Consider the following 27495-nt stretch of genomic DNA (forward strand, 5'->3'; position numbering starts at 1 on the left):
AGGTAAATTTCTCGACAAGCAGTGTAATGAATTGTAGTATATTTTGTGGGATCGACTTCTCTGGATTCTCTTACCGAGATACAAGCAACTTTAGCGATCGTTTTTCTTTTGTTCCCTGCGAAATCGAAAGTTCATAAAAAGCAAACACTTTTTATTGCCATTTTGCTGATTTTTACTACTTGTGCCTAAATGGGTTGCGATAAGATGGGAATTTCGAAAAAGTCCTCATCACTAGTTAAAATATACGACATTCAGACCTCTTCGGTTTAAACCTCTCTTTTATTGTTGACAGCTTTGTTCATCACAGTTTTCTTAAGCTTCAAGTTAAGTACCATCAGTAGATAAGCCCTTGATTAGCTCACTTCTGCAATAAGTTTTAGAAATAGAACTGTGAGTCAACTAGAAATCAAGAAATCAAGGGTTTGTACCTACTTGTTGTAGGGTAAGACTGAAAAGGAATGTTGTCGGTGACGCAGAAATTTCGAAAACTTGACCCAACGTTGTTTTTCGGGGAAATTTGTTAAGTCGTGGAAATTGATTACTCAGCTACTTCGCCTTTTTAATTTTGTGATGTGACGATAGAGCTACAAACCGATATGTTCAGTTTGCAGTGGATTATACTGGTTTAGTAACTAAGTCACGTGTACGGTTTTTTGTCGTTATCAGAATATGTTGAGAGGAATCTGCTCTAATTCGTTAGTTTTTGAACAAGGTTTACTTTCACCCGAACTATCACGCTCCACGGAAGAAATCTGGGTAATGTTGTCTTAGGGTCCCCCATAAGATTATGCAATTCTATGTTACAATCCTTCGTTAGAAATCTGATTTAAAAACTCTTTAGTCACAAACTGCACTAATAATGTATAGCAGGTGAGTACAAACTGTCATATTGAACACAATTTCAGACCATTTCTGGCTACCACCTGCCCGTAAACTTTTCGAGTAAATCGGTAGTTTTCAGAACGTGTCTTTTTTAATTCGAAACATATCTCTCTGCCCTTGTTGAAATTCCTGTTTTTGTTGTTCGGTTCCATATCTGGTGTGTATGTATACAAGATATTTCAATTATTGATCGCCCCGAGTAAGACAAAAGGCTTCGGCCACAGAAACACCGTAAATTTCGTCTACTGTTGATGGTTTTAAATAAAATGATCTTACCTCTCAACCTCTCAATAGCTTTAATATAGCGTGTAAACGAAGTTGCTGTTAGCTCCTCCCACACCGGACCAGCAGTTGGATGCTCGGCCAAATTTATCATACTTGGTACCCTCTGGCGCACCGAAACACTCTCCGTAATATTGAATCGCAAAGTAGTAAACCCTATGAGCAGAATACACGAAAAAAAAAAAAGGTCAATAATTTATGTAAACCGTGAATACAATGTACCTTGGATGCTCAGGTAAATGTTCTATGAAGTAGCCTTCCTTCCATCATTTGGAGGTACAAGTTTTATAACATGTTATGAGTAATTATTGTTGTACATAAAAGCTTCTCGAAATCTCCACACTGCTTAGTCATGCTGACATGCGTACCATAGAACGGCTTTCACACATTTATTTCGTAATACTTCTATATTGTTCTTTTGTAAGCTTCTGGAATGTTCCAGCACACTTTGTGAATGTATATCAGGACTCAGGTATGCAGTAGTAGTAGTTGTTGTTGTCAGGAGTGACCAACTGTGTAGAAAGTTATACCGTGAGGGTGAGCTATAGTGGAAGATTGCTAATTTCAAGAAACGTTGGAGGAAACTGTGAGTTTGGTATAGTGCTGAGCTAAGATATAGACTGTGGTGGGCTTAAGTAAATTTATCGAGGATAAATATCGTACTGCCTTTAGGAGTCGCTCCTCATTAAGATTATCACTCTTTGTTTAATAAAGTTGTCGAGTCTGTAGGATTGCAGTATTTTTCTGTCGGTTAGCTTATACCGTAACAAACACAATGTAAAATAAATAACAGAGCAATGAATATGCTATGTAACAGAGGAAACTAATTAAGGCCAGCAAACTGATCACATTTTGCCAAAGCTACTTACCCCGGTGTGCCTCTTGCAATCTCAGAACAGTTTTTGACTGTCTTGGACATGTCGCGCCAGTCAATGTACTTTCGTAGGTTCTTTAGCAAAGTCATTGTACGGTCGTTGGACCTGTCTCTAAAACAACCAAGCTCTTTGAAAGATATTTCTGAAAGAAACAAGTGGCCATGGTAAACACATAGAGGGTGATTTTCAAATAAGAATTAATGTTGAAATAAAAAGAAGACGAGGAGGACGAAGAAAAAGAAGATGATGAAAAAAAAGAAGAATAAGATGATGATAATGGAGAAGAAGATGAATAAGAAGAAGACGAATATGAAGAAGGATAAGAGGAAGAAGAATAAAAAAGAAGATGATAATGAAGATGAAGATGAAGAAAATGAAGAAAAGGAATAAGATGCTGATGAAGAAGGATAATTAGAAGAAGAAAGAAGAAGATGAACCAGAGGAGGAGGAAGAAGACCTTTTAGCATGAGGAACAAAAACAGTCACATGGGAGTTCAAAAAACACAGAAGTGAAATATTTGTTATCATCCAGGCTGCTCACTCTGATAGATTATACTTAATTCATACATTTCCCTTTCATGTTTATGACATACTTATCTCGCAGTTAAAGCCTGTAATTCCATCTGGACATGAGCAATGGTAGGTGCCTTTCTTATTTTGACACGTGCCACCGTTTTGACAGGGCTTGCTCCCTTTACATTCATCTACATCTAAATGAAATGAAGAGTGTGTGTTAACGATCGATCGTAGGCTAACATTCCTTATATTTCTCTCTGTAATAATCATGGCTAGCCGATGAAGCCATTCTGTCCATGGAACGCTTCAACTGTGTGGTAATTTCGACCTGACTCTTGATGAACTGCCTCCCTGTTTACCTTATCAAGCTGACATATTACGCTCATGCGAAAATTAGGACGAAGTTCATAATCGTACTGCATTTTGAAACAAAAACACTTAGAATAAAACATTACACGAAATACTTATTATTTCAGCAAGTTTTAACTTTCACTTCTATTTATTGTCTGGTATGAGCAATTTCTTTCATTTTAGCGGGACAAAAGTAAGGCTAGGTGTCTGAGTAAAGTATTTAATGACGGTGTAACAATGATGCCACCTCACAGTACTCCAGTAACTCAAGTACAATTCGGCCTTTTAAATTTGGATTATACCTCACTCTTTTTGTCACTGTGTCAAAGGAGAGCTTTCCATTGGGATGATTAGCAAATTGTGATCTCAAAACCTAACTGAGACGTGATACAGGGTTAAAGGGGGTTTTCATGGTTCATCCGCTACTCCTCCGCATAACGACGTTCACTAAGCTATAACTCCCAAAGTTAACAGAGATACATACCCTTTTCGCAGTTTTTGCCCTCAAATCCCTTGATACACTCGCATTTGTAACTTCCAGGAGTATTTGAGCAGTTTCCAGAGTTCAGACAAGGGTCTCCCACACACTCGTCAATATCTGTCATTGAATTCAGTGTTGCAATTTAATCCTCATCTCTCCCACAAATTAAGTGTGTAGACATATTTGATTTAAAGAATTATTTTACTGGTATACCCAAATTCATCAAGAGATACGTACCCTGCTCGCATACATCCCCTTGAAAGCCTGGTAAACATTTGCATTCAAACCCACCAATCAGATTGATACACGTAGCACTATTCTTGCATGGGTTCACCTTGCACTCATCCTTATCTGGAAAACGAAACATCGTAAAGACTCTTAAAATCGCAAAATATTAAAGTGGACGTTTCGTCTACAAATAAAACTAACCAGTGTGGAAAATTGGTGGTCAACTATTACATGTAACTGGCATCTCTCCTTTCTTGAGCGTTGTGAAATGTGATATCATTGAAACTACTTTGAAATCTCATTTAGCAAAATATAGTTTATAAGCAACGCTAAACGATTGAGCTTGTAACATGTGCGCGGGCCTATATAGACGCTGCTACAGACCGTACTTAACGATAATTCCCCGAAGTGGAGGTGACTATTTTTCCTCTTTGGTATGTATCAGAAAACAGAAACAAACAAAATAAATAGTTTATTTAAAACTTTCAAACCAGAAAATCAGCGCGCGCGAAAAGCACTATTTAGCTGTGTGGTATTTGCTAAATTAATATATTACAACGTTTCACGCAGAGAGTACTTATCATAAATACTCAAGAAATGTCTAGCGGAATGCCTAATTTTCAATACAAATTTGCACAATAAAAGAAAGGTACCTTGTTCGCAATATTTCCCATCGAATCCACCTGCGCATGAACACTGGAATCCGCCAATTATGTTTATGCAAGTGGCACCATTTTTGCATGGGTCTTTGGTAGCGCATTCATCGATATCTAGAAAAGAAGATTATCCGAAAGACCTAGAGACCTCAATATGTTCACGAAATTACGTGCACGCCGACTGGTGATCAGATAGGCAAAATATCTTTAATTATCAGACAAGGTATTCATAACAGGAAATGTTTCACGCATCATACTAGCTTTATAATTTCTCGACAAACGTTATATCATTTTAGTTGAAAGGTTATGAGCGAATTATCTCATTTACCCAGAATCAACAGGAAAACAGCTATTTTATGCCATAGAGGCTCAGACTAAAGCTCATTTGAGCGTCAACTAACAAATGCTTTATAATTTGATATCTAACTTTGTGCTTTATATACCATTTTCGCAGCGCTCGCCATCATATCCATCAGGACACTTGCATTCAAAGCTGCCAGGCTTGTTATAACAAGTTCCACTGTTCACACAAGGACCGCTCTTACATTCATCAATATCTAAAATGGGTAATAGAGGTAAACAAAGTGAAAAAGCTCCATCACGTGACTGTTAATTCAGATCTTTTATAAATTCCTTTTCTATTTGCCACTATTAAATTGCCCTTATTAATTATAGCTAAAGGATATTGTTTTATTGATACGCTTTACCTTGATCACAATGTTCCCCCTCGAATCCACTGGCACAAGAACACTTGTATCCTCCGATCGTGTTTGTACAGGTGGCGCCATTTCTGCACAGACTTGATGAAGAACACTCGTCGATGTCTAAAACAATATATAAAAGCTTTTACACTGTGTTTACTAAGGCTATTTATTTTGGGGATGGAAAAAAAGATCAGATGAAGCATCGTGACATCGTGACGCGTTGATTGTGCAAGCTAGTACTGATGCCATAACTTACATCTGAGGTCTTCTGCTCAATTTTTTTCTGTGTCCCAAACAGTTACTTGAGACTTCATTGGAGGCATTTGCTTAGGTTTCATTACACTGAATTTTCAATGCTGGTTTTAGTAAAGGGTCGATATACGTATACCTTGATCGCAGAGTAATCCTTGGTATCCACTGTCACAGCGACACATATAGGAACCGATAGCGTTTATACACGTTGCACCGTTCTTGCATGGTTGAATCGTTATGCATTCATTTATGTCTGTGAAATATATAAACATACATGTGCATACATCTAGCTGTTAAGTCACTGTAGTCTGTAGGACGGTCGAGTGTATATCAAATGCAAAAAATTTATAAAAAAATCGCTAGCAAACCTTGTTTGCAGTGTTTGCCTGTAAATCCTTTAATGCAGTCGCATCTATAACTCCCTTTAAGGTTCATGCAACTTCCACCATTTTTACATGGACTGTTCGCGCATTCGTCCACATCTGATGAAATGATGTAAGTAAGGATGAAATTTACCTTATCCCACCGTAGGGCTCTGTAAAATTCTAATAATCCTTTCCCCCAGTAAACCCTATATATATATATATATATATATATATATATATATATACACATAATCTTTTAACGACGGCTGATCCTTGTTATGTTCCCCTTGTAAACTATGTGATACACCTAATATCCCCCCAGGCGATCGGAAAATGACTGGTCCGTAGGTAATCACATCCTGTAGCTGGTGGCTATAAAAAGTTTAGAATATCATGAACCTAAATAAAGGGAACATGATTTAGACCTAGAACCTCGTTTAATTATATGTTATCACTCATATTTCTACGTGCGCGAGCCCCTTAAAATTGCTTTGAGCCCTTGATATGTGTCATAAGACTTCGAAAATTTCATCTCGAGGCTAGAAGTAAAGACAGTATTTTGATTTAACTAAAAGCAAAAAGCTAAGCGCTTGGAACACATCTCTTGTAATATGATAAGATTTGAATGCTGTAATAGCTACTGTGCAAATCATCCTCCTGAAATTTTTTTCAATTTTTCCTAAAAATGTTAGTGATTAGAACCTCGCTGAGCAGATTCTAGAGTGATCCACTCACCCTTTTCGCAGTGTTGGCCCTGGTAGCCAATGAGGCATTTACAGTCGTAGCCGCCTGGCTTGTTTGTGCACGTACCTCCATGCAGGCATGGACTATTCGCACATTCATCAATATCTGTCAGAGAAAAACAAACGATCAATAAAACAGGGAAATCAGCCAAGCTATAGGAAATAAAAAATAAATTAAAAAAAAAAAACCTTCTTAAATATCTGCAATATTACTTGGATACAATGACGAAAATCGAGTCAATTCAACGAGGATGTTTACAAAATTGAGACCTTGATCGCAATGTTTCCCTTGATATCCTCGTGAACAAAGGCACTGATATGCGCCAATGGTATTGACACACGTTGCGCCATTTTTACATTTAGTATTAGCTGAACACTCACCGAAATCTGAAGGGCGTAGAGGTAAACATGTAAAGATATAAGGAGTCACACTCATGCGTTGAAACTTCAGAATTGTATTAAAATAAATAAATATATTTTTTCAAAGGCTAAAGAATAAAGATATATGATAAAATTTATCGCTTGAGTTGAAGTCTATACATGTTTTGTTGTTTTCGTTGTTGTTATTGTTGCTGTTGCTTTGTCGGTCCGTCTCTCAGTCATCTCTATGGCGCTTTGGGTTTCACAAGGATTGCTGAAGGCGACTGTTACTGAGGTTGACGGATATTTGCAACAATAATCCAGTATCCTCTCAATTACGGGAACCGGTAAAAATCCTCCTAAAAAAACTGCAATTTCTTCTAACCAAACTCCCTACAAGAATGCTTGAAATGAATAAAGTAACATTTCTCTTTCAATTCTTTTTATTTTTTATCTTTTTTGTTACCTTCATCACAGCGTTTTCCTTTGAATCCACTGGGGCATTTACACTGATATCCACCCACGCTGTTTTCACATGTGGCACCATTCTTACACAGACCGCTTATCAAGCACTCATCTACATCTGGTAGAACAATCACAAACTTCTTTTAACATAGTATATAGAATTTCCTTTGTTGATGCATGAATCGGTATTCATTCATTTATTCAATCAATCTTTGTCATGAAGGCATTCATTCATTAATTTCAACTCGTTCCATTTTTTGTTACACATCTGCATTAGAATACCTCGTTCACAATCTTTTCCTGTAAACCCTGGGGCGCAGAGGCATTGGTATCCACGCTTCAAATCAACACAGGTTGCTCCGTTCTTGCATGGTTTTGTAACGGCACACTCGTTCACGGCTAAAGTTCAGAGAAAAAGATGTGGATATAGTCGCAAACGCTAATCACACGTATTTCAAACTTTACTAGAACAAACTTGACACATTGTTGAATACGGTAACTGAAAATGACAAAATTACAAACACGCGAATGAGCATAAAATAACTTACATCGTATGAGTGAAAGTACTGAAAAACGACAAAGCGAAATAAACAAGGATACTTACAAGACGAATGTGACCAAACCAAAGACGAAAACATGAAACCCAGAGCTAGATATGTAACGGTAATTTTCACAAACTAGACAACTAACCAAATAAATTACGCGCAACCAATATATATACGATATGCAAATAAATATAACAAGTACAAAACTGGTAACTGACAAAGGACACTAATGGAAGACGAGAAAATAAACACCTAACACGAAACTATGAAACACCAACACTAACAAAAAATGATAGTACAAATTCTTGCGCCTACAGTGGATGATGGATTCATTTGTAGAGAAAGATAGAAAGATCAACGGACAGATAAAAAGCAGACAGACAGACAGACAGACAATGACTATATCAATTCATACTTAAAAAAAGAAATAAACCAGGCACCATGAAACAGACCGATATTATCTTAGGACCCCAAAATATATTCCACTGGAGACTTCGATTGTCCTTTTATCAGGTCTAACATACAAATTCAATGGAAATATTGGTAGTTTTTGTCACTTACGTAAACCAGAGTTTCCACAGTAACGTAGATGACAGGCTGGAGTTCTTTGAAGCTCATAGACAAAGAATCCCTTACACTTTTTTATCTTTATTTTTGTAGACCATTTACAGCAACTGGATCCCCAGTGAAAGCAAGCTTGCCTCTCGACGACCTCCCCTTCATTTACGGGATGATCACCATTTAACCACCCCGGCGCATGTGTTCCGCAGTGCAACTGAGGAACACAGGAGTCCGCCATTTTATCGCCAGCGTCTCCAGAAAACCTGTACCACGCCGGTGTTGCAATATCCCTTTGGTCGCACGTATACTTGTTTGCATCGTTTCCAGCTGCACGGTCCTTCTCATCTAGTACCGAGTAACTTGCACATGCATCGATTTCTTTTGAAAACAAAGATGGGTGCTTTAATTTTTATAAACATCAGTATTTATCATCATCCAAGAGAGCAAGGTCTCCTGTATCATATTAACGAAAATGGACGTAGAGAGTAACTAAATGCATCTCTACGTGCACTCAGGAAAATTTGGGCACAGTCCTAACGCGATTTTCATCCTTAATTATCATGAAACAGAGTTAAGCATGAACATTTTAGCTACTCATTTTTATAAAAAGATCATTATCACGCCGGGCTGGCGCGTGCCGTGAAGTGGAACTTTGTCGCCCGCTGTTGTTTGAGATTGTACAGCGGAAATGCGAATAAAAGTACAAAGCAGTTTTCAAAATGGCGGCTGAAAATAGCATTTTGAATGCTATTGTGGCTCTTCGTCCTTTACGTGATGAAGTCGATAATTTCTTTTTGTTTGAAGAAGAAGTAAAAACAGCTCTCACTTCAATTTTTGAAAAAAACCGTGTGGGCCAAAGCTCTTTGAAACGAGCTAAAATGTCACAAATTCCAGCGACAGCACTCCTGGAAGGAGAAGTGAAGATGTGGCTTAAGATGCTCCATAGGCGCCTCAGTCCAAGAATGAAGGCCCGAAGCGCTTGGACTGTAGAGTTTAAAAGGGCGATGTCCTCGGAAATATTTTCCTTAATTTTACAGATGGTTAAAAAGGCCCGTTCCGCTTATGGTGTTGTGCACAACGAAGAAAAACACACAGATATAATCTACTATAACAGAGAGAACAGACTGATTCGAGATTTTGCCCAGTTATCTGAGCTAAGCAGAGACTCAGTCCGAGAATTCCTTATTAAGTAGAGTAAAGGAACAAGAAAAGGAACTTCAAAAGTTTCCATAACTTCTGAAACGCCTTTCACCATCACATTTATTAAGAGGACACAGCAAGTGGTGGGTATTGTCTCAAGTCTCTATATGCACCATTGACTTGGTTTTCAGTTTCTAAGCCCTCTAGATAGTCTGGGTCAATTTCATGAACAGTCCCAATGTCAATCTTTTTTAACTGTTCTACAAGGTTACTATAAGTTAGAAGCTTTGGAACCTTACAGCCTTTACAAATTGAAATACTTGTTCTTTTCCCTGGTTTGCCTTCATTTGATTTCATTGAAAGCACCAGTCTTACACTTTTGTACTTTCGTTTCCCCATTACACCACTTGCATAATATGTTGCAATACTTCAAACAATGTTGTCATCTGACTTTTCAAATTCTAACACACTCTTCTTATACTCTTTACAAACTATTCTATTGGTCAACTGCTTGTTCTCTGTCACATATTTTGTTAACTTATCTAACTTGCATCTCTTTTGCAGAGTGTCAAACATTCCCTCGAAACAGGCTGAGGAATGTCCATTTGAGCTCCCATGAATTTTGGCAGCAGCTTCAATGGTTTCATGCCTCCTTTTTCTTGCGGTTCTTGGTCCCAGTGTTGATTCTCCATTGACAAGTGCAGTAGGGCTTCTTGTTCGTGCCTGAGATACCTGTCCCTGTGACTAAAATATTGCTAAATTAGACACTGGGTAGTAACACAATTATTTAAATTAGATGTGGTTGGATGATAACAAAATAGATATTTAGCCATATCTTACATTCAATATGTTGATGTTTACAATTTAGAGACACTGTCATTTATGACAGTCTTTACTGACCAAATGAACACAGGCACTCGCTCAGGTTTCTTGCATAGGTACCGGCATAGAAGCCTGACCATGGCTGTCATTCTGGCACTGGCTCTGTGTTAAGTGGTTAGTTCACCGAAATTGAACTTGCAAAATATTTTTTTTTATTTTTACAAAATTGAATATTTTTCTGTTCACATTATTAATAAAATTTGGCATAAAATTAAACCTCATCCAACCACTAATCAATGCAAACCTACAGACTTAGTTGGAGGTCGCACCCAGCAGTTTTTTGCTGCATACTTACTGGTACTGGTAAAACAACCACAATAAAGAATCAAGAGTATACTCACAGGAATATTCTCTAATTCATTTGTTATGTCTTTGAAGTGTTCCCTGACTGTGGCCAACTGAAAGCAATTATTATACAAGTGATTTCATAAGCACTGATTGTTTAATTTCAAGTGTCATTTAGAGTTTAAACACATAAAAAGCTTTTACCCTGTCAAAATTGAAATTCAAGCCTCCCTACACATGGACCTCCACCACTTTCCTATAATCCTTTGTTACAATATTCTCTGATATTGAAAATAAAAATCTTCCCAAAACATTAATACTGGACAAATTTATCTCACCTTTTCTTGGGCTCGCTGGACTTTTTTGTACTCTGCCGATAGCTTGCGATTTTCATCAACAGCTTTCTCCCTTGCAACCTTGCGAGCTTTCATGAATTGAGCCAAGTTAAAGCGCGTGTTCTTTGTGTGCGGCATCCTAGAAATTAACTCATAAAAAACTAAGGAAAGAAGGCAAAATTAGGAAAACAAAAATCATAGAGCTTTTGTCAAGGCTTGGAAGTTTCGGTTCGTAGCACAAATTCTCGGATAAGTAGAGAAACTTAAAAAACTATCCTAGCCAAAAATACGATAGAAACGACAAATAAACCTTACCTTTTCTTTTACTATTTCCTCTACTGTCTCTTGCTAAGCGAACATCGAAGAAACCATGGCATATTTAGTATCAAAATGACGGGAAAACTGTGTACTTTCAGCACATTCGAGTTTTGGCGCCTTCGGACTAACTCCAGGACCGCTCGGAGGCAGTTTTCAACAGGCGTTAACTCAGTTCCAGGCTTCTCTAAAAACCACACGGTCACAAACGCCATATTTGTGGACGCTGATTGTTCCGCTTCAGAGCGCTCACCAGCCCGGCGTGTATTGAACGTTTTCAACTTGTTCTTGAGGAATACATGTGAACAACTCGGACTTATTTATGCACCTTGAAGCTCTTGCGGCATATCAATGAGCGAATGGGAACAACACCGAATTTTTAACAAAGGCCATTGAGGAGGGGCTGAGTAACATATTTTCACTTTCTCACCTTCACACTTCATTCGATACTCCATGAGATCGATTTATCAATTATTATTTTTTTTTATGGTTTGTGGCTTTTTTGTTTTTTTTTACGCTGTATGTTAATTGGTTTTGCGTGTTTGTTCCCAATGTTCGTTTCTTTGTTTGCTTTTCCTTTCTTTTGTCTTACCCGAAATTTTACCATCGTGCAAGTATTTTTATTTCAGGAGCTGGTGCCTGTTCCTAAATAAGAATATTTGCCAAAAAATAACACTAATTGATTATCTATTTATTCAGGTATAGGTTGAAGACGACAATCAACCTCGAAAATGATTCTATTCCCGGACAGGAATAACATTAACACTTACGGGTTTCACAGTGCTTGCCGGTAAATCCCGCCAGGCAAACGCATTGGTAGCTTCCATGCTGATTGGCACAAGTACCACCATTCAAACAAGGTCTAGTGATGCACTCATTGACATCTTATAAAAAAAAACGTAATAATCGTATAAATAAAAGCATTGATAAATTGGTTAGCAGATAAACAGATACAGACATAAACAAATCAATAGATAAACGTAGAAACAATTTATTTTCGAACTAAACTGCTAGAACGTTTCCAGTCACAATACTTATGAAGAAAATCATTTTTAAGAAAGGTTCTTTACCTATCTCACAGTTCTTTCCTTTGAAACCAGGAACACATAAGCAATCATATCCACCGTTCTTGTTCACACAGGTGGCTCCATTTCTGCATGGTCTTGTCGTTGTGCACTCGTTCACATCTTAAGGGTAAAACCCGAGCAGTTATTTAAAACAGTCTAAATTGATCGCTTTCTTGTCAAAGAACTAAACGGCTCAAAAGTCGTCAGTATATGTAAACTTTAAAATATTATTTCTACCTTGTTCACAGTGCTTCCCTTGGTATCCACTCAAACACTTGCATCGGTATCCACCGTTAACGTTGACGCAAGTTCCTCCATTCTTACATATGCCATTTATTAAACATTCATTCACATCTAATTAATTTTAAAAAATGATACACGTGAGGTTCATTAATGAAAATGAGTGGATGATTTCTTATATAAGAAGTATTATTTGCAATGGGTCGCAACGGATCCTTCAGCTTTCTAGGCCAGAATGATACAGTTTTGATCGCTTTATTTTATTATACAAATCTTTTTGTACCTGTTTCACAATGCTTCCCTTGAAATCCAGGGACACAAAGACAGTCGTATCCTCCAATGCTATTAACGCAAGTGGCGCCATTTTTGCACGGTTTTGTTATTAGGCACTCGTTGATATCTGAAAGATGAAAGAAAAAGACAGCTTTAAACTGTGACAACTTTGCGCATCCCGTAATTTGAATGATATGCATCGTTGATAACAATATAAAGAAAATCCTTAACACTTGAAGGAACGTTTTTGTGCTTTTAAGTACACAAATAGTTTTAAAATCTAGCCAATTTCAGGTTACCTGATTTCGCTGGTTATGGGTCAGAAAACGTGCCCTTTCTGTGTCTAATGGCAAATATGATCCTTTTCTTGTCTGTAATGGTTTTAAGCAAACCCTTTGGGACAACGATACCTTCCGTTTGTGTAGACGATTATTAAATGAAGAAAATTATGTCAGCGAAGTATTTGCTCAAATAAAGACGTAACTCCACTGAGAAAGCAAAAATGTTCCTCAACCGTATAGGTTATAGTATTCATTAATGTGATTCGATACACAGCCGGCATAACATTCCTCAGAGGATTCTTTGTACCTTGTTCACAGTGCTTCCCTTGGTATCCACTCAAACACTGACATCGATATCCACCGTGAGTATTGATACAGGTTCCTCCATTCTTACATATGCCATTTATTAAACACTCATTCACATCTAAATAAAAAAAGAAGGATACATGGGAGGTTTAGTTATGAAAATGAATGGATAATTTCTTATAAGAATTATTCTCATATGACCCGTCCGTCCCCTGTCACGCAATCCCATAAGAAACCATTGTGGTGGCTGATGTGTGCCGGGCCTGACAGGTTGAAGTTAGTCGCTCCGGAAAAAGCCATCAACCCCAATATACAATTTCGTTGCAAAGTACGAGTGACAGAAGAGGAAAACCTTTCAAAAAAGTCATGTTTTGCGATAAATTACCAGTTTCTTGTTTTGACTCGAACATTTCAAAGCTTAGACAGTGGTCATATGATCAAATACTTATTGACTGAGATCCCGTCCACATAGTACGTTTTCGAAACGCTGTTCTCGTGTTATCATAAACGCTTCGTTTTCTTTGCTTCCACACCAGCGTACAGTTTTGATCGCTTTATTTTACTATGGAGAACTTTTTGTACCTGTCTCACAATGTTTCCCTTGAAATCCAGGGACGCAAAGACACCTGTATCCCCCATTGCTATTAACACAAGTGGCGCCATTTTTGCACGGTTTTGTTGTTAGGCACTCGTTGATGTCTGAAAGGTAAACGAAAAAATGATCTCAACTCTAAGAGGAACGTTATTGTGCCTTTTAAGTACACAAAAAAATTTGAAAATCTAGCTAACTCAAGGTTATCTGATTAGGCCGATTTCGATTTCGAAAACGTACGTTGCGGGCCTAAAGGCAAATGCGATATTTATTCTGGGTGTGATTTTTTCTCATGAATCCGCTGAAACAACGACAAAGGTGCTCTCGGATTGTGTTGATATATGTTGCACCATTTTTGCATGGCTTGTGTACCACGCACGCGTTGATTTCTGAGGGATGGTACGAACATTTGATCAGATTCTTCACAAAGTCTGGCTAAATTTTAAAATTCCCTTGAACTGATGACAATTTAACTTGGAATCCATACCCCAATAATATTTTTCCTGATGGCTAAGCTTTTTACGGCAAAGCTATCAACATTTAGGATCACCAGTAATTCATTTTAAATAATGCAAGAATGACCTAATTCAGCTTAATGCATCAAATGTAGGGCGACAAAGGAAAATAAAGACTCATTTGAGCCTTTGATTTTTTCAGCCTTAGCCGCACTGATTCAGTTCAATGGCCATAGAAACTTGTCGATAGCAAGAATTCTTGATGTATGAAAGAATGTGTCTAAATATCGCATGAACACGTAACCTTCACGTAGTGATAAACATTCATTGAAGTAAACCTCGCTAGCGACTTATAACACTTTTCTAAACGTGATAACATTCAACTTTTTGTCGTTTTCTTTTTTTTTTGCTATTTTAATTTGAGTCGCATCGTACTTGGGATGCCGGTTTTTAAAAAAGTTTAATGCAAGGAGAAACAGAATCGTAATATATTTTAAAAAGCCGTTCAGTGATGTAGCCGGTCTTCGTCAAGCTTCAATGTTACCAGTATCGTAAATCTAACGCTGTTTCTCTTTTTTTTTTTTTTAACTTACCGTTTTCGCAATGCTTTCCTTGGAAACCTGAAGGACAGACGCAAGAATACCCATCTGGTTTCTGGATACATGTTGCCCCATTCTTGCATGGTTTATTCATTTTACACTCGCCTAGCAAGAAAACATTCATCTTGGTCAGTCAGCTCAAACTTTTACGAATTCTAAATATACTGAACTTAATATGCTTCACTCTCTGACATAATTATGCATTTCATCAATACATCTTACCATGTCCTGCATTGCCACAGTAGCGGAGATAACACACCGGAGTCCTTGCAAGCTTATACACAAAAAATCCGTTGCATTTCTTTATCTGGATATTCGCGTTCCAGTTACAACATCTAGACCCCCAGTGGAAACACACCTTTCCGCTGACAACTTGCCCGACGACCGATGGATGCGCAGTGCTCAACCAACCCGGTGCATGAGTTCCGCAGTACTGCTTCGGAACACAGGAGGTAGGCATCATAGTGCCTGCTGCCCCTGTAAATCTGTACCATTTTGGCGTTACTAAATCCCTCTGGTCACATTTCAAGATATTTCCTCTATGGACACTTGCAGCTCTTTCCTTGTCACTGAGAGTCTCGTAATGCAAGCATGGATTAAAGGCTGCAAAAGAACATTGCACAAATTTTTAGAGACATTGATGAGCTATCATTGTCTTTCCAAAGGTTATGTGCGACTTGCGATTAATCCAATTTGCTACTCTAACAAAGAATATTTAAATAATCAGAATTTGGTAAATCTGAGGTTGCACTAACATTTAATCAGAGGAGGCAATACTCAAAAGGCAAGTGGTTCAAAAAGAAAATATCCTTTAAGGTTACCCGTCTCGCAGCGTCTTCCTAAGAATCCTGGTTTGCATTTGCATTTGTAACTTCCTGGTAAATTCTGACATGTTCCACCGTTGAGACATGGCCTAGTTAAGCATTCGTTGACATCTGGAAAAATATACGAAAGGTTTTCACCTCAGCAAGGTACAGCATGAGTATGGTGACGATCCCCGTTTGGACGATTAAACAAACAAACGAAAAAACAGGACGAAACGAAACAAATCATGCAAGAAAACTCACAAGACAGAAATATGGTATTCCTAACCTTGCTCGCAATTTTTCCCTTGATAGCCAGGCTTACAGAGGCATTTGTATCCATCCTGGTTATTTACACAGGTGGCTCCATTTAGGCAAGGCCTGCTTGCTTTACATGGGTCTGTGAAAAGTGGAGATAAATATGAATATAGATATCATTTAGATGAATCTTTCGTTTATTTTTTTCTGAATAAGATGGAGGATAGTTCTAAACTTACCAAATCCTGAATTTCCGCAATACCTCAGCCAACAAACAGGCGTCCTTGTCAGCTTGTACACATAAAACCCATTGCATTTCTTTATCTGAATGGCTGCATTCCAGTTGCAACAGTTGGAACCCCAGTGAAAACACACTTTCCCATTCACAACCTGCCCGATTTTAGTTGGGTGTGAGCCACTTAACCATCCTGGCGCATGAGTTCCGCAGTAATGTTTTGGAACACATGCCGTTGGCATCTGAGTGCCGGCTGATCCGGTAAACCTGTACCATTTGGGAGTTACCAGATCCTTCTGGTCACACTTCAGGATATTGCCCCTGTGAACTCCAGCAGCCCGCTCTCTGTCATTGAGAACTTCGTAATGTTTGCAATTATCGAAAACTGCAATGTAAGTGAAATAAAAAGATTACGCATATTCCTAGTTTGTCCCTAGCGCCACTTAAGAAATTTTATTCGACTCGAAAAATACCATAAACATTAAAAAACTATATTTTTGCTTCTAAACAAAAATCCAAATAAACAGAAATGAAACTGCTTGAAGGAAAAATTTAAAAATTCGTTAAAGGTATAACTTAAAATTTACAGGAAAAAGCTTGAAAGAAAAACGGTAACAACAACAACGAAAAAGAAACAGCAACATCAACGCTAAAGAAAAAAAATGGCAAGCATACAAACCTATCTCGCAGTGTTTGCCAAGAAATCCTGCTTTGCATTTGCATCTGTAGCTACCCTTTAAATTCTCACAAGTTCCACCGTTACGGCAAGGTTTTGCGACACATTCGTTAACATCTGAAGACAAACCAAACAAATATTTTTGTTTCTATTATCACTGTTGTCATTAAAATCATGTATTACTATTAACATAATAAATATTTCGATAACCTCATTTCTGTATGTAAATATGTACGTAACAGTATCAAACAGTAAAAACCAGGCCAGCCTCTATTTTATAGGATTGCTTTTCGCCTTTCGTACATTCACTTCACCTTAAAGGACTATATGTTCCATTCCTTTATTATTGTTTGATATGTCCATGATTAGATATGCAAAACTCTTAATTTGGAATTTGGAATAAAAATAAACTTCCTTTAACGAACTCATGTTTTTATTATTTGACAAAGTATATTTTTTTTTGTTTACGTGGAGAAGTTTTCCATTCTTTCTGACAAACCACCGGCAGTTAATTACAGCAAGTTCAGTGAACAAAGAATAGGCGCCAATATTTTTCAATCTAGTTGTAGATCCAATGGTTTTTAAGGATATCCTCCCAAATACCTCACCTTGCTCGCAATTCTTTCCTTGGAACCCAGGCTTGCAGAGGCAAGTGTACCCACCATTCTGGTTTACACAGGTGGCGCCGTTTTGACAAGGCTTACTAGCTTTGCATGGGTCTAAGAGATTTTGTAATGAAAAACAATACCAATAGTATTTATAATGAGAATAATAATATTATATTAATAATAGGTATATTTAAAATGATAATAATGAGAATAATGAAGATTAATAGAAAACAACAATCTTATAAATAATAACGCTGAGATGCTGTAACTCTATGCAGTATGAACCCTATTTTCATAACCTCTCAAGTCATCTAAAGGGCAAAAGCTTCCATCACGACATAATTGCATATCTCTATCCTGTAACACTACCAGAAAAAAGTTAATAAAAACTATAGACGTACCAAACCCTGCGTTTCCGCAATACCTCAGCCAACATACTGGTGTCCTCGAAAGCTTGTACACGTAAAACCCATTGCATTTCTTTATCTGAATGGCTGCATTCCAGTTGCAACAATTGGAGCCCCAGTGGAAACACACCTTCCCGTTCACAACCTGCCCGACTCTTGTTGGATGTGAGCCACTCAACCATCCTGGCGCATGAGTTCCGCAGTAATGTTTTGGAACACAAGCCGTTGGCATCTGCACACCAGCTGCACCTGTAAACCTGTACCATTTGGGGGTAACAAGATCCCTCTGGTCACACTTAAGGATATTGCCCCTGTGAACTCCAGCAGCCCGCTCTCTGTCACTTAGAACTTCATAATGTTTGCAACTATCGAAAACTGCAAAATGAGCGAAATAAAAAGATTACGGCATACACCCGGTTCGGCCCGAGCGCTAGTTAAGACATTACATTCGATTCACAAAATATCATAATCACAAGCAAAAATTATTTTGTCTCCAAACAAAAATCCAAATACACAGAAAAGAAAATGCGTGAAGGAAAAAACTAACATAGTCAATGTCGTAAAAGGGATAACTTAAAATTTACAGTCAAAAGCTTGAGATAAAAATGGTAACAATAACAACAATAACCAAGAAAACAGCAATGACAACACTAAAGAAAAAAGAATGGCAGGCATACAAACCTATCTCGCAGCGCTTTCCAAGAAAGCCTGCTTTGCATTTGCATCTGTAGCTACCCTGTAAATTCTCACAAGTTCCACCGTTACGGCAAGGTTTTGCAACACATTCGTTAACATCTGAAGGCAAACCAAACATATTTGTTTTGTTTCTTTCATTATTATTATCATTATCATCATTATTATTTACTGCTTTTATCATTATCATTACTATTCTGATAGCTTTATTTCTGTATGTAAATCTGTACATAGTAGTATCAAAACAGTAAGAACCATGCCAACCTCAATTTTGCCAGGCTTGCTTTTTCACCTTCCGTACATTCACGTCACACGGAAGTATTACGTCCTCAATTCCTTCATTATTATCTGATTTAATATGTCTATGATCAGATATGCAAAACTCTATATTTGGAGTTTTTGATGAAATGAACTTCTTTTGATGTCCTAATGACAGTTATTATTTGACAAGGTTCCTTTTTTTCGTTGTTTGTTTACCTAGGGTAGTTTTCCATTCTTTTCCTACAAACACCTGCAGTCAATTACAGTAAGTTCAGGTAACAAAATATTTGCGCCAAATTTTTCTATCTAGTTTTAGATCCAATGATTTCTGGGGATATCCTCTAGATATCTCACCTTGCTCGCAGTTCTTTCCTCGGTACCCTGGCTTGCAGAGGCAAGTGTACCCACCATTCTGGTTGACACAGGTGGCGCCATTTTGACAAGGCTTGCTAGCTTTGCACGGATCTTAGAGAATTTGTGTTGAAAAGTAATAATACTAGTTATGGTAAAAGTATTTATGATCAGAATGATTATTCAATAGCAATAGTTTTTAAGATGTTGATAGCAATGTTAATGAAGAGAGAAAGAAAACAACAATCTCCTTAATAACCTTTTCGGGACCTTATTATAAATGCCACAGTTTTGTTATAATAATAGAAATATACAGAAATGGACATTAAAAACATTATGCTACCCTCTTTTCAAAAAAAATAAAACCTTTCTTTTAATGCAGAAGTCAAAAGCCTCCAACATGACATAACCACCTAGCTCTATACTGTCACTGTATTACAAAAAAAGTTGAATAAAACTATAGACTTACCAAACCCTGCGTTTCCGCAATACCTCAGCCAACATACTGGTGTCTTCGAAAGCTTGTACACGTAAAACCCGTTGCATTTCTTTATTTGAATGGCTGCATTCCAGTTGCAACAATTGGAGCCCCAGTGGAAACACACCTTCCCGTTCACAACCTGCCCGACTCTTGTTGGATGTGAGCCACTCAACCATCCTGGCGCATGTGTTCCGCAGTAATGTTTTGGAACACAAGCCGTTGGCATTTGCGCACCAGCTGCACCTGTAAACCTGTACCATTTGGGAGTTACAAGGTCCTTCTGGTCACACTTAAGGATATTGCCCCTGTGAACTCCAGCAGCCCGCTCTCTGTCACTTAGAACTTCATAATGTTTGCAATTATCGAAAACTGCAACATAAGATAAAAAGATTACAGTATTCTCCCGATGTGCGCAAGTTAAGACATTATATTTGATTCAGAGAATACCATAAACACTTTAAAAAACTTTTTTCACTAAACTAAAATACAAATAAACAGTAAGGAAACTGCTCAACAGAAAAGTTAATATCATAAAAGTCTTAACAGTTATTTCAATTATTTACAGGCAAAAGCTTGAAAGAAAAACGGTAACAACAAAGAAAACAGCAACATGAGCGCTAAAGGAAAAAAAAATGGCAAGCATACAAACCTATCTCGCAGTGCTTGCCAAGAAATCCTGCTTTGCATTTACATCTGTAGCTACCCTGTAAATTCTCACAAGTTCCACCGTTACGGCAAGGTTTCGTGACACATTCGTTAACATCTAAAGACAAACGAAACATACATTTGATTTTGTTTTTATTATCATTGTAATCATTTATTACTATCAACATTGTTGTTACCATTCTGATAGCCTTATTTCTGTATGTAAATCTGTACATAATAGTATCAAAACAGTAAGAACCTTGCCAGCCTCAATTTTATAGGCTTGCTTTTTCGCCTTTTGTACATTCACGAAAGGACTATGTCTTCAATTCCTTTAGTATTATTATCTGGTTTAATATGTTCATGATCAGATATACAAAACTATAAATTTGGAATTTTGAATAAAATGAATTCCTTTCAATGTCCTTATGTCAGTTATTATTTGAAAGGGTACTTTATTTTTTTGTTCACGTGGGGTAGTTTTCCATTCTTTTCTGACCAACTACCGGCAGTCAATTGCAGTAACTTTGACAAAGAATACGCGACACCATTTTACTTTTTAGTTTTAAATTCAATGATTTTTAAGGATGACCTCCTAGATACCTCACCTTGCTCGCAGTTCTTTCCCTGGTACCCAGACTTGCAGAGGCAAGTGTAGCCTCCATTCTGGTTGACACAAGTGGCGCCATTTTGACAAGGCTTACTAGCTTTGCACGGGTCTTAAAAATTTTTTAATGAAAAATAATACCCATACTATTTACGATCGGATTGATAATACTGATACTAGTTATATTCAAAATGATAATACGGAGATTAATGAAGATTAAAAGAAAGCAACAATCATATATATAATAACGCCGAGGCGTTAACCCAATTAGAAACATAGAAACGTACAAATATTGTACTTCTATGCAGTATGAACCCTATTTTCATAACCTCTCATGTCATCTAAAGGGCAAAGGCCTCCATCACGACACACAATCACATACCTCTGTCCTTTAACACTACTACAAAAGAAAGTTGAATAAAACTAAAGACTTACAAAAACCCTGCCTTCCCGAAGATTTTTATCCTCTCTTGGTTTCATTTGTGACAAATAACATTAAATGAAAACCGTTAACGTGACATTAACACTATCCACGGGGTTTAAATGTAGCATATTCAGCGTATATCTTTCCGGAAAGCTGAAAATCGTACAGTGAATTCGCTGATCCTACTTTCCACAGAAAGAAAGAAAGAAAAATAGGCGATACCCAACTCACCAAAGCCGGCATTTCCACAGTATCTCAGCCAACATACAGGCGTCCTTGAAAGTTTGTAAACGTAAAACCCGTTGCACTTCTTTATTTGAATGGCAGCATTCCAGTTGCAACAGTTGGAGCCCCAGTGGAAACACACCTTCCCGTTCACAACCTGCCCGACTCTTGTTGGATGTGAGCCACTCAACCATCCTGGTGCATGAGTTCCGCAGTAGTGTTTCGGAACACATGCCGTTGGCATTTGAGCACCAGCTGCTCCAGTAAACCTGTACCATTTAGGGGTAACAAGATCTCTCTGGTCACACTTTAGGATGTTACCCCTGTGACGCCCTGCAGCGCGCTCTCTGTCGTTGAGGACTTCATAGTGTCTGCATTCATCAAATACTACAAAAAAACAGAACAACTGCACATAAAAGTCCGAAAACATTCCATATCTCAAAACTGTCAACTGCCTATACCAGACTTTCTACATTTTGCAAGCATAGCAGAAACTCATTCTCTAAGGGATTTAAGCTTTTTGTAATAACGAATAGTGACATCGTCTAAGTCACAAAACATTAAATGAGATCAGGCCAACAGAAAAAAGGATAAAACAAGGAAAATTTATTCATTAGGCAAGGCGTAACACAACGAAATTACGCTTTATAACTTTCATCTCAACCACATTATACTTAATGTAATTTTTGATTTCATTAACTAAGCTAATAATGTTAATTGGTCAAAGCTGACATTTCCAAGCATTAACCCTACGTCAGAGCTCTGACGAAGGGCTAACATCAGCTTTGAAACTCTTTACGGCGGTCAATTTACATTATCAACTCAGTTGATAAAACCAAAATTGTCTTGTCATACTCCCCCACCAACGCAGCATCACAATTTTTCTAGACCTTACCCCTTTATTCATTTACACTTAACGAAGACGACCCCGACGCAGATGTCAAATGACTTTTAAGAGACGTCAAATAAAGATGAGTTTTATGAAAAACAGGGAGGTCTACACTCAAATGAACAATACAAACCGATCTCGCAGTGTTTTCCTAGATATCCTGGTTTACATTTGCATCTGTAGCTTCCCGCTAAGTTCTCGCAAGTCCCGCCATTGCGGCAAGGCCTCGTAAGACATTCATTGATATCTAAAAATTGAAAACGATGAGTGTTACATATATGACTCAGAGACAGCCTCATACCTTATTTTGTTTTATTAAGTATCAATTTTCAGTTCGAGGTGACTAAAGGCCAATTTTCCTATTCCAGTAAATTGTCACAATCGGATCACAATGACTGTAAACGTTTCCTTGTCCAAATTCTCTTACAAATATAGTGATTGCAATAAAAGTGTTTCTTTAAAAAAATCGATGTCTCGTGTCTTTTACCTTGCTCGCAGTTTATCCCTTGGTACCCAGGCTTGCACAAGCATTTATAGCCACCATTCTGGTTAACACATGTCGCCCCATTTTTACAAGGCCTGCTTGTTCTACAGGGATCTGGTAAACAAAAGGAGATCATTTACTTCTGGTTTTATTCTATGACATGGAAGTACTAAAGATTACTTCAATCAAAATTTAATGACGAGCTATTGTTGCTGCTCACAGGATGCGTACCCCGTTTGTGTCAAATAAAAAGTCAAACTTGCAAAATTACTCTAGAAATAATGTTCTATAGTTAAGTTACCATTTCTAAGTATAAGAATAGAGCTATACATGACTCACCAAAACCCGCATTCCCGCAATACCGCAGCCAACACACAGGAGTCCGGGCCAACTTGTACACGTAGAACCCGTTGCACCTCTTTATCCGAATGTACGCATTCCAGTTGCAGCAATTGGAACCCCAGTGGAAACAAACCTTACGGTCGACAACTTCACCAACTCTTGTTGGATGTGAACCCGCTAACCAGCCCGGTGCATGAGTTCCGCAGTAATGTTTCGCAACACATGACGTGGGCATCTGAGTGCCAGCTGCTCCAGTAAACCTGTACCATTTGGGTGTTACAAGGTCCCTTTGGTCACACTTAAGGATGTTGCCCCTGTGAACTCCAGCAGCTCGCTGTCTGTCACTGAGAACTTGGTAATGCCTGCATTCATCATACGCTTGTGGTGGGGAAAATTTATCGGAAAATAAGATTTGCAGGAAAGGTGTGTTTCGACATTGATTGCCTTCGCGAGGGTCGCAAATGCACTATAAGCTTTTCAAATATATCTAGAAAAGATTCAGTATGAAATTTTGGCTAATCGCTAAAAAATTTATATAAGAAACACACTTTGAACAACATTCGCAAAATCAACTAACCGATCTCGCAGTGATTCCCTAAAAATCCTGGTTTGCACTTGCATCTGTAATTTCCTGGGAAGTTCTCACACGTTCCACCGTTACGACAGGGTCGGGTGTTGCATTCGTTTACATCTGTATGATAGAAAAAAGCTTTGCTATTTTTACCATTGCAATTGTTTTTTAAAAACACTGTTCGCCTGACATTTCTCAAGTACAGGGAGACTATCTAGTAATTTATACAAATTGTTGGCAGTAATTTCCTGCTAATTTTCTCTTTGATCTTGTTTAAAATTTGACTGTGCGTGTTTTATAATAGTGTTCCAGACGTGATGGCGTAAGCGACTTCATCATAGCTTTACTCCCCCACGAAATATATATGCTGAATTTTTTCTTTCCTATTGAGCTATCACCTACTGTAGAAGACATCTACAGACAAGCACGTGTTCAAAAGGACGAATTGCGCAACACACACCTTCTAGTACCAAGCACGAGGAGTTTCGTGTTTCACTTCGCGTCAGTTTTCACTTTGAGCGCTTACCGGAGATTGTGTATTGTTTCGTTTTTCTTTCCACCCACCCACCCTCCCACCCCGGGTGATTTTGTGTGATGTCATAGAGTGTCAGGGAAGTCTATTAGGCATATCATTGGCTTTTGTCCACTGTTGGTTCGTATTCTTAATAAACTTCTCTCTGTGCAAAAAAAGGGAATTGTGTTTTATTTGTGTCCGAGGGCGTAGTTGGGGAATTTAATTATAATGGTTTGCTCTAGTGAAGGTAAGTATCCCTCGGGGGTTTTCGAATTTGATCGCAATTTATTAAAGGTTTTACCGTGCTCGCAGTTGACACCATGAAATCCTGACTTGCAGTTGCATGTGTACCCACCATTTTTGGGAACACATGTGGCACCATTCTTACAAGGATTGCTTACCTTGCACACATCTAATTAAAGAGAAAATGTGACTGCTAGGTCAATTACAAGACATTTATACTTCTCCATGCAGTTTTTATAAACTTAGATAAGAAGTACTTGAGATTGTAGTTTTTGTGTTCTTTCCTTACTGTTTTATAGTTCTCCGTCTGGACCATAGATGAATTGGAAAATTTGATGAAGACGATATACAGAAAATAACCTTGAAAAGTTCTATTTGAAATATTCCGCCTTTGACTCACCGAATCCTGCATTTCCACAGTAGCGAAGCCAACAGACAGGGGTCTTGTGAAGTTTGTAAACGTAAAACCCGTTACATTTTTTGATCTGGATATTAGTGTTCCAATTGCAGCAACTTCCTCCCCAGTGAAAACAGACTCTGGCGTTGACAATTTGCCCCACACTTGTTGGGTGAGCTCCACTCAACCAACCCGGAGCATGCGTTCCACAGTAATGCTTAGGAACACAGGAGGTGGCCATCATTTGCCCTGATGCTCCAGTGAACCTGTACCACTTTGGATCCCCGGGCATGTCATATTGGTCACATTTAAGGATATTTCCCCGAGGAAACACTAGCAGCTCTGGTTCTATCGTTTAACTGTAAGTAGTTAGTGCAGCCATCGTCTCCTGAAGAAGAGTATAAACGCCATGTAAAGGTTAAAAATATATTTAGAATGTTCAAGGATTTTATTCGTACAATTGGCCGAGGAAGAAATCGCCGCGCAGTGTGCTTATGGACCTTACCCGGAAATTGGAGAAAATCGAGCACCAGAAATATTTATAGCATGTTATTTCGTTTTAAGATAACAATCATTCCTCAGCATGGTCAGTAAAATGAACGGGAAACAGCAAAGACATCCACTTTGTGGCCTCGATGATAAATTCTCTTACTCGAACTTGATTGCGATTGGTCTATTCACGATTGACCTGTCAGAATTAGATGAAAATATCCACGATTTTCTTTGTTTCATAATCACTATGATTGCATTATTTTCCAGCCACGTTTGTGACTAGGTAATAACATCCTTTCTCGAAACATATTTAGGGGCCATTATGATTTTGAGCAGTGGGTATGCAAGAAGGTTTGAAAAAATATAATTTTCAAACCTTTCAAAAGAGCAACTGGATTTGGACTTTTCGCGTTGTATATAACAACCAACTAGGTGTATCTATATGTATCATAATAATAAATCGTTCTTGCTGTTTAAAAATGGCTAATGAATTATTTGAAATGTAGCATAGTAGGTTTCTTTAGTTTAACTGGATGTAACTCACCAAAGCCTCCATTCCCACAAAAGCGAAGGTAACAACATGGTGTTCTACCAAGCTTATAAATGTAGAAGCCATTGCATTTCTTGATCATGATATTTGCCGACCACCGGCAGCAGTTTCCGGACCAGTGAAAAGCACGCTTTCCCATTGATGATTTGCCCAGTTCTAGTTGGATGTGATGTGCTGAGCCATCCTGGTGCGTGGGTTTCCACAACGGTTAATGGGCACACACTTTGTCGGCATACTGCGTGCCAGCCGCTCCAGTAAAACGATACCATCTGGCGGTTGGAAAATCTCGCTGATCGCACCTAAGGACGTTGCCCCTTGCGAGACCAGCAGCCCTAGTCCTGTCATTAATCACTTGATAACTATGGCCGTAATCATGTCCTGTCATCGCACCGATTATCAGAAAAAATTAGATAGGAATCATGCAAGGAAGAAGAAATGAAAAAAAAACCTTTCTTTGTTCATGACACTGAACAACCTAGGTAAATAAAACGTAGCACACAATAAAAAGACCTCGCCAGTCCTTATCAAATTCGGACCGTCCAAAGGCACAGATAGGTACTCAAATGGTTAAGCAATAGACTGAGTCAGCTTCCTTCATTACGCTTAGAAATTAAAGTGTTCAAAACTTATTGTTTGTCATAATTGCCGCCGAAATTTTCATAAACGCTCGAGTTCAACAGTGACTACATCAAAGAACTGAAATTTTCGGTTTAATTTTAGTTTAAGATTCTCGAAACTATCTTAATATCGAGGGTCAAAACGTTTTCTCTAATAAGCAAATAGTTATAATTACCTTCAAATTAGTAAGTCTAAATGTTGTAAATAGTTTTCTGTCATCTTAAAGATGTTGATTAAATCTTATCTTTATCACGGTTAAGGAATTAGTCACCACCATTTCAAATGATTGATGAAACAATGAATTAAATATATAACAAAGAAAAAAATCCCTTTTTTCTGATAATCATCAACGTCATTCAGGTAATTAAATAGAAGAGAAACGTTTACTAACCGTGGGTTGTTTGTATATCCTGAAAGTTGAGTTAAGGACAAACAATTAATCTTTTCGATATTAAAAACCATTTAAGTAAACGGAATAAAATGCTCAGTGATTTCTAAACAGGGCGTCTCAACAATTAGGATACAGGAAAGTTTGTAGGGGAATATCAACTAACGAATTAGAGGGAAAATCATTTATTGTCAAAAATTACGCTGTACTTACGTTGATGATACTACGAGAGTTATCACCATTTAATAATTCTCAAATCCATCTTCAAAATCTTCAGACTGCCACTTCTGGAAGGGA

At 37.9% G+C, this 27495-nt stretch overlaps 1 protein-coding gene and 1 pseudogene across 4 annotated transcripts; one reads left to right on the top strand and one right to left on the bottom strand.

Moving 5' to 3' along the window:
- Positions 1-260: 260 nt before the first annotated feature.
- On the bottom strand, positions 261-26290 carry LOC131772272 (neurogenic locus Notch protein). 4 transcript variants are annotated; one of them, XM_059088159.2, is made up of 42 exons: positions 26187-26290; positions 25154-25538; positions 24812-24922; positions 24003-24116; positions 23423-23803; positions 23087-23197; positions 22733-22846; positions 21717-22097; positions 21063-21173; positions 20459-20572; positions 19798-20178; positions 19332-19442; positions 18705-18818; positions 18018-18398; positions 17617-17727; positions 17012-17125; positions 16337-16717; positions 16129-16239; positions 15858-15971; positions 15259-15639; positions 15031-15141; positions 13973-14089; positions 13392-13508; positions 12814-12930; positions 12528-12644; positions 12294-12410; positions 11994-12107; positions 8267-8644; positions 7443-7559; positions 7162-7278; positions 6328-6441; positions 5596-5709; positions 5364-5480; positions 4979-5095; positions 4715-4828; positions 4269-4385; positions 3625-3738; positions 3391-3504; positions 2633-2749; positions 2034-2181; positions 1159-1320; positions 261-364 (listed from the first exon to the last, which is right to left on the bottom strand). In XM_059088159.2, exons 2-41 carry the CDS (start codon positions 25440-25442, stop codon positions 1179-1181), a joined length of 6675 nt encoding a protein of 2224 aa, XP_058944142.2. In that variant the 5' UTR covers positions 25443-25538; positions 26187-26290; the 3' UTR covers positions 261-364; positions 1159-1178. The 4 variants fall into 4 exon arrangements, with proteins under 4 accessions (XP_058944142.2, XP_058944143.2, XP_066028905.1 ...); XM_059088160.2 differs by lacking the exon at positions 21063-21173; XM_066172808.1 differs by lacking the exon at positions 4715-4828.
- On the top strand, positions 8986-9742 carry LOC131789983 (uncharacterized; annotated as a pseudogene).
- Positions 26291-27495: the final 1205 nt, after the last annotated feature.

Source organism: Pocillopora verrucosa, chromosome 10 (genome assembly GCF_036669915.1).
Source record: "Pocillopora verrucosa isolate sample1 chromosome 10, ASM3666991v2, whole genome shotgun sequence".
Classification (NCBI taxonomy): Eukaryota; Metazoa; Cnidaria; class Anthozoa; order Scleractinia; family Pocilloporidae; genus Pocillopora; species Pocillopora verrucosa.

What these genes read in the sequence shown, in the direction of transcription:
- LOC131772272 (XM_059088159.2), bottom strand. Translation starts at nt 25,442, where the DNA reads ATGCCCGGGGATCCAAAGTGGTACAGGTTCACTGGAGCATCAGGGCAA. An exon ending in AGGCTTTAACTGCGAGATAA is followed by an intron (nt 2,182 to 2,632) that starts GTATGTCATAAA and finishes TGTTTCTTTCAG; the next exon opens with AAATATCTTTCAAAGAGCTT. An exon ending in ATTGCAAGAGGCACACCGGG is followed by an intron (nt 1,321 to 2,033) that starts GTAAGTAGCTTT and finishes TTCTGCTCATAG; the next exon opens with GGTTTACTACTTTGCGATTC.